The sequence below is a fragment of the Orycteropus afer genome, unplaced genomic scaffold, assembly GCF_000298275.1.
Source record: "Orycteropus afer afer isolate SDZICR_OR568_19922 unplaced genomic scaffold, OryAfe1.0 scaffold00152, whole genome shotgun sequence".
Taxonomy (NCBI): Eukaryota; Metazoa; Chordata; class Mammalia; order Tubulidentata; family Orycteropodidae; genus Orycteropus; species Orycteropus afer.
This window is the reverse complement of record NW_006921739.1, coordinates 3841652-3849592: the sequence shown is the minus strand read 5'-3', so window position 1 is coordinate 3849592 and position 7941 is coordinate 3841652. Positions and strand designations below refer to the sequence as shown.

Below are 7941 nucleotides of genomic sequence, written 5' to 3'. Positions count from 1 at the left end.
AAAAGATATCTATATGCACACACATACATATACACATACTCATTTCAAAGAGTTGAGGTACAATTCTCTCTCCCGCCCCATTTCCATCTCCTGCTATTCTACCCTCTACCATCATAAAAAAGACAGTGTGAAAATATATTTAGTCCTGTAAGTGCAAGCCAGTGGTTTATTTATATCCTTTTGAAACTAATAAGGAATGCCACATCCTCTCATTTCCTCAATGAGGCTGCCTAACAGGTTTCTATTTAGCTTCATACTAAGCTCAGTGTCTGGGAAAGGAGAGAAAGAAGCAGATCCAAGCTAGCAAATAAAGCTTTCCTCAATTTTTTTTCCTTCAATCTGTACTATCCAAGTATGCTTGCTTTTTTCATTTTGTAGGTAATTCTCCTACCTAAAGCAAAGATTGACAGACTGGGGTTAGGAAGGAGGAAGGAGCAGAACTGGAGATCATAGAACCTCCTCTCCAGCCTTGATGGTCCTTCCCCTTTTATTTTATTCCTGATTTGCCACATCTCCAACTCAACTCACAGAAACCCTCATTCATCCTCACCATCAAATACTCTTAAGTTTCTCTCTCTGTCTTTCTCAATCTTACATTTCCTTCCATCAAATCAAAACTTACTTCTCCTTCATAAAAGCTTTCCATGCTTACTTCCCTCACCTCACAAAAGGAAGTGTTTTCTAAGTTACTCAAGTTGTGGCATATTGTGCAATTATTGGTTCTTGGGACAAAGGAAGGGAGGGGAACAGTCCAAGCTGAAAGTGTCAAGGAAAAGTCTTGCCTACTCGTGGATTTTAGAGGTGCTCATGAAGTCATTTCCTTGTGCAGGACTATCAGCACCCCATGGTTATCAGGAAAAAAAATGTTTATGTAGAAGTTTATGAAGTGTTTTATAAAGTGTGGTTTATAGTGTGTAGCTCCATACACAACATAACAAAATCTATTGAGATTTAAAGTGAGGATAGAAATGAAAGCATCATTTGAAAGGCACTCCTGTATGACTGCTAATCAGAAGGCTGGCGGTTCAAACCCAGCAGCCACTCTTCAGAAGGAAGGTTGGACAATCTACTTCTGTAGTGATACTGCCTTGGAAACCCAAGGAGGGGTCGCTATGAATCGGGTCCGACTTGACGGCACATAACAACAACAACAACACTGTATGTTAAAATCAAAAGCAAAAAAATTAAGAATGAAATAGTTAGCTCTTAACCTGCTGATCTTTCCTTATTACAATTTCTCCCTCTAGATCTCATCCACTAAATAGCAGTTCTTCTATGGAAGAGAATGTTTATGGTCCTGACTTCTTTCCCTAACCCCAGTCATCCATATCCAACCATAGGCTGGACCTTTCTACCTTCACTACTCTTCACAATCAATTTGTCTAAAACCACACTTGTGGGTTTCCCACTTTCAACTGGTTCCTCCTATTTCTGGCAAACACTTGGGACATTTCTTCATGCGGCCCACACCATTTTGCCTTTCACTCCCTAGCTGTTCAGACTTCTTTTTCCTTCTTCCTCTTTTCCTGGTTCTCGTTTCTTCTGGAATATCTCATATTACTTAGAGTTCCTAGTATAAGATAACATTTGAAAAACAAACAGCACAGTACCTGACACATAGGAAATTCTCATTATTCTTATTACCACCCTTGCTGTCCTCATTTTCACTGCCTCCACCCTTGTTCAAGTGTTGAGGGTCTCATATCTCAACTTCTAATTATTCTCCTATTATCCAGTTTCTACTCCATTCTTCTGTCTTATCTACACAGTCAGATCCATCTGCTTAAAACACTGCCTTGGTGGTGTCACTCCTGTGCTTACACACCTTCAGTGGTGACTTGCTAATTTTGGCATTTGAAGTTCTCCATTCTCTAACCCTCACATGCATTTCAGTATTTCTCCCACTACTTCACCACACAGTCTCTCTGTACCAGTCATTGTGGTCAACTGTTCCCCATCTCTCAAATGTGCCCCAAATTTTGTTCATATTTTCACCCTCTCCCTTTTTGCTATTTGTCAAAGTGATATTTAACCTTGAATACCTATCTCCTCTGAGAGACATTTTCTGGGTACTCTTTGCTCAAGGTGGCCTCTCCCTTCACTGACTTCTTAGAGCACTCACTATCTGGGACACTAGTCTGATGCTTACCTTTTCCTGGCTCATTTTGTTTGTCATCTTTTCATGGGCATGTGGTCCCTCTCTCCATCTAACTGGTAAGTCCTTGGAGCTTTCAAATTCTCTAAGTACCTTTTAGCACCAAGCAGCCAAAAGACAAAACCCTGAAAACGCCAAACACCCCAAACCTGTTTCATCGAGTCAATTCTGACTCATGGTGAAGCACTGTGTTACAGAGTAGAATTACTCCACAGGGTTTTCTTGGCTGTAGTCTTTGTGGAAGCAGATTGCTGGGCTATTCTTTCACAGTGCTTTTGCTGGGTTCAAACAGCCAAACTTTGCATTACTAGATAAGCACAAACCATTTATATCACCCAGGGACCAAGCACAGAATATCGTAATGAGTTCTGTCCAGTGGCTATTTTTGACTGGTTGAACGTACCTCGTGGTCCATAGCCAGTTGTTAAATTATCATTTAATAGGAAATTAGGAGTGAAATGTATGTATTTTCCCTCTTTTCCACACTCTCTGTACTGTAAGGTATATGGATCATCACCATGTGTCCCAAACCAGTCAGCCACGATGACATTTGCCTAAATTAAAAAAAAAAAAAAAAAAAAAATGCCTTGTGATACTCTCTATCTTGATTGGAATATTGGTGCATTTTACTCATATAATTATACCCCAAATTAAAAACAGATTTTTAAAAATGGAGTTTAAAATGCACTCAGAGCTATACATCAATAAAATTCTTTGGTACTTTCAACAATATTTATATTTTAAAAGCTTAGCAAATTTCCATGGAGGGTCATACTTCCATTGGATCTTCCAATTTTCCAGATTTTCTCAAAAATCAACATTGAAAAAGTGTGGCATTATAAAACACTATGAAGTATAATAAAAATATATGAAGAAATTTAGAGAAAATTTACACACTATTCAGAACTGTACTATAAAATGTTACAGCCTCTTGAGAACAACTTTCTGTGGGTTATTTCATCACTGGAAAACAACAGGACCTAATTCTTTTAACTTTTGTCTTTCATGCCCTCAACCAATTAGATAAAATAATCATTATAGTGAAATTATATTTCATCTTGTACAATGACTGCTTCAGTTAACATTGCTAAAAACACAACATTTATAGGTGTCCAAAACTAAGGTAAATATTCATTCAAATAACCATGAAGACAACACTATTTTATATTTTAAAACAATCACTGAATTTTTTTTAATTTTTGGGAGGCAAGATAGCACGCTGTCTTAGGACTTGCCCCTACAAGTTAAGTATGCTGTTAAAAAAAAAAAGGCCAATTTTGCAATAGATCTAATATGATGATATATGTACATAAAATTATCACTATGTATGTATATATTGTATGTATATATTGTGTGTGCCACTGAGGAGCAAATTAAAATTTTCATTTTTATTTTCCATATATCTACATTGTTTGATTTTTTTGGTAATGAACAGGAATTAGTTTTATAAAAATTAACAGTGAACATATTTCTTTTAGACAGGTAAGAATTCAAGCCAAGGATTTTGCAAGCCAACACCTACAAATGAAGCAGTAGAGGTACTTCTCTTGGATAGTCCTCACTGCTGTGTCTGGAAATTTGTCCTGAAGCAAAAAGCAGAAACTATTCTGAATGGGGTAGGATACTCAGAGGTTGTTTGGGGTTGCTACTTTATGGACGATAGTAATACAGCTCTTGTCTTCTTTTCTTAACCCGTCCTCTCCACTCCTCTTTCTACCTAGATTAGACTGCAAATCCACAAGGACAGGAACTACTTGGCTTGTCCTTGTGTCCTCTGCAGTACTTAGCATGGCCTACACATAATGGTCATTCACAAAGCATTTGCTTAATTGACATTAAGAAAGTTAAAGGAATTGGTCCAACAGACATATGACTAGCATTCAGTGACTTCCTTTGTTTTCTAATGTTCAGTCATATATCACACTTTTTAAAAAGTAATTTATCTCACTCTTTCCTTTTAAGGATTAAGAATACCGTTTTTGGCAACTTGGTTTGAGTATTGCTTGTCTCCAATACTTCTTTATTCTGCTGAGGGAAAATTGATTAATGCAATTGCTGTAGATAGCTAGAGACATATTGTTGTTGTTGTTATGTGCCATCGAGTCGGCCCCGACTCATAGCGACCCCTCCTTGGGTTTCCGAGGTAGTATCACTATGGAAGTAGGATTGCCCAACCTTCCTTCCGAGGAGTGGCTGGTGGGTTTGAACCGCCAGCCTTCTGGTGAGCTGTCAAGTGCCTTAGGCACTCCTGTATAGTGCAAAGTAAAACAGACCTGGATTCAACTCGTGGCTCTGTAACATACTAGCTGTTTGTCTTAGGACAAAGTTCTTACCTTATTCAAGCTTCAGTTTCCTAGTCTGTGGTAACAGATCTAGCTTTTAGAATGCGTTAGAATTAAACAAGTTAATAATTCTAGATTGCCTAAGAGGAAAGGCCTGGCGATGCACTTCTGAAAAATCAGCTCTTATAAATCCTGTGGAGCACAGTTCTGCTCTGATATTCACAGGTCGGCATGGGTCAGCACTGACCCCACAGCAGCTGTGGTGGGGAACTTCTTCAGGGCACAGAGTGCTTATCCAGACTACTGTAGTATTTATTTTTTGAGATAATAACCTCAAAGGAGAGCTAATATTTAAAGCAGGGACTAAAAATTTCATACCAAATGACACAAATAAGGAAGAGGGGAAACGGTACCACGTGGCTCCTGCTGCTCTGCTTGAGCTGTGGTACCGATCTTGAACTGGCTCTGTGCTGGAGCCCTGAGCTAAGTTCTCAGTGCCTCTGCTCTAGGTCCTTCTGAGAGCAGTGATTGACTCTTAGTTCACAGTAACTTACTACGCTCTTGTCAAATGTATTTAACATTCATTTACAGAATGCACACTAGTATATGCCAGACGATATCATGGGTGTTTAACCATGATCTGAAGTTTACCAGAGTACTTTAGTGTTAAATTCTTCTTGATTGGAAAAGGAAAGGTAGCCATCTGTGGGAGTTAAGTTTGTGTGTCAACTTGGCTGGGCCTGGTTGAGTGGCTGGGCAGATAAAGGTGAGATCAGTAACTAACTCTATGGTGGAATCTATTGGAGCAGCTGAGTAGCTACTTTGGGTATGTGGTCTGCTTCCCATATATAAGAAACAGCTTTGGGAATGGTCTCTAGCTTATGGCACACTTGGACCCTGGATATAGTCGTGTTGTGGTTCAGCAGCCTGCCATGCTCTGCCAACCTTGGGACTTTCAATGGACCTGAATGAATGCCTGCAGTGTGGTTTGGTAACATCGGGACTGTGCCTTTTTACTTGTCAACCTTGGGCTTGTCAGCCTCAGCAGCCAGCAGCTGTCTGAGTGAAGAAAAGCCTCTAGCTTCAGTGGGCTGGGAGCAGGAGGCAGAGCTGAAGCCCAAGGCTGAGGGGCTTTCACCTAGCCCCTAAAGCCTGGCACTTGGAACTTGGACTTAAAGCCTCCAAACTGTAAGAATAAACTGTTTGTTAAGGCCATTCCATTTGTGGTATATTCTTGTCAGAGCAGCACTAACCAGAATCATCAATCAGGGTAACCAGAACACCATCCCTTAGCATTCTTCCTTTGTGTACCCTTCCTGCATTTCCTCTTCTCTCCTTACTCTCTAAAACAGCATCCTGTGAGATTCTGTTCATTTAACCTCTGGCATGAGAGGATGCTCATGTTTTTATACATGTGGGTGGCTTATGTTTCTGTCCAGACATGCCTATTTACTGCCCCTGACAGGATGGTAAATGAAGATAGTCATAATTGCAGTGATTTCACTTTATAGTTCATACTCAGTTGGATAAAATTAAGCCTTGGTCCTCAGTCAACAGTTTCAGAAGGGAACCTTTAAGTTACAAAATGAGGAGATCGTCTGAGAGGCTACTTGTACAAAAGCATTTTATTTATTTTTTATTCCATAATTTACACTCATTTATTATATTTCCATGTCTGTGGTAAATAACAAACTGCCTAGTAAACTTGTGCATTAACATCAATGATTGGTTTTTGGTTAAGTTCTCACTTGTAAAGTATGACACCATATATGTTAGTTGTTCTTATACTCTTAAGTTATGCTTACTTAATGGAATCCTGAATTCTTACCTTTTCATATGATTCCTGTTTCACTTTGCTGTAGTTATTAGCTTTCCATGTGGCAGGTATTAAAATCTTTATATTTCTGAAAAACATTCTCTTCTTGGTAGCATTGAACAGGTAAAAAGATGCTTCAGTTATCATTTCCTATTTGCAAACAAAAGAAAAGCTTATTTCATCAGTGTGAGTCATTTATGTTTGGTTTCTGGTTATACTTGAATAAGTTGTAACAAAAAAGGTAATAAAAACATTATGAAGGAGCCTATTTCTTTTTGAGAATACATTAGACTTTGGGAAAATTTGGGAGCAGAATAAACTTGAAATGAATGTCTGGATTTTAGGACATCAGTCGTGTGTCTGGGCTTGCCTACATGATTTCCTCATTTTTGTGAAAGGCCTCTAAGCTTTTTCAGCATAAATACTTGTCATGTCATACCTGTGGGCATGTTCAAGACCACACCTTAGGATGATACTGACTTTACTGAAGCAATATGGAAGGAAGCTTTTAAATAGTAGAGCTACGATCCTCCCTTACCACCTTAAAGTTAAATAATCCATTACTTTACACAACATTCAGGTGGGAATAAAAAAGAATTTTGCTCACCAGTCTTCCACACAGACTTTCACCCTTTCTTTCTGGGAATTCTTACCTTTAGGATTGAATCCAACAGCATGATTTTAAGCAGCACTATCATGCTTATTACAGTCAAATGTCTGCTTTTTGTTGCCAACAATGGGTTATTTTTTTTTAAGATACTACCCCAAAAATCTTCATGGAAAAAAAGAAAAAGTAAAATAAGTAACAGCCAAGAAAAAGAAGAGAGGGCTAGATCAACTTTCTGTGAGCTGAGACTACACAGAATTAGGCAACACATTTGCTCGGCCATAATCATAAATTGGCACACTAACAAATGCTGCTCCACAGCAAACCAGGCAGGATGTTAGCTTTTTAAAGAAGGCTACAGGTCTGTTCCAATAGTGAAATGGTATTGACTTAATATATTTGCCACTCACCTTAATGTTTGGGATGAGATTTTGATCCTCGGATACATGAGGATTAATTGCAACGAGTAATCCATCATACCCATTGTCTTGAAGCTGCACACTGGATCCCAGGAGTAGGAGTTCCGGACTTAGGGAAAACAGGAGAATCATGAATCTCGGGCTACAAACAGGACCTGCCTTGTCTGCGAGGATCATGTTTTAGCGAAGACTCTGGTTTACTTACTCCGGCCCTGCAATGTACATTGTATCAGGTTGTCATTGGGGAAGCAGATTTCTTCCCGAAATTAGAAGTCTTAGAACGTGTGATGAAGGAGGTGCCTTCTTTACAAAATCTGGGGTGGATCTATCTGGAACCTGCCTCTACAAGTCTTTTCTTTAGGCAATACCTGTCCTGTGGCTGTGCTTCTTCCTGAATTATGATTAGGCAAGAAACCTACTGCCTTACTCATTTTTTCAGCAGAAAGAAGAGGGAAACTAAGACAAAAGAAGACTGAAAGTGGAGTCCTGGCTAGTTGGGCTGGAAATCAGGATATCTGGGTTGTTCAATTCACTTTTGATAAGACCCACATGAATCTATGGTTAGCAATTTTCCTCTTCTCATCCTTGATACCCTTCTCTATCTCTTGGTGCAACTATTCCCCTCACATTATGTTTTGTTTGCTTTAAGATTCCCTTTGTCT

The 7941-nt window shown here is 39.1% G+C and overlaps 1 protein-coding gene across 1 annotated transcript in view; it reads right to left on the bottom strand.

Moving 5' to 3' along the window:
• Positions 1-7456, bottom strand: part of CLCA2 (chloride channel accessory 2) — a 43279-nt gene extending 35823 nt beyond the window's left edge. Inside the window, exons 1-4 of the mRNA XM_007946196.2 lie at positions 7271-7456; positions 6266-6403; positions 2559-2709; positions 236-269 (exon numbers count right to left, since the gene is read on the bottom strand). Coding sequence (XP_007944387.2) covers positions 236-269; positions 2559-2709; positions 6266-6403; positions 7271-7456 — 509 coding nt within the window. The remainder of the gene's footprint in view (positions 1-235; positions 270-2558; positions 2710-6265; positions 6404-7270) is intronic.
• Positions 7457-7941: the final 485 nt, after the last annotated feature.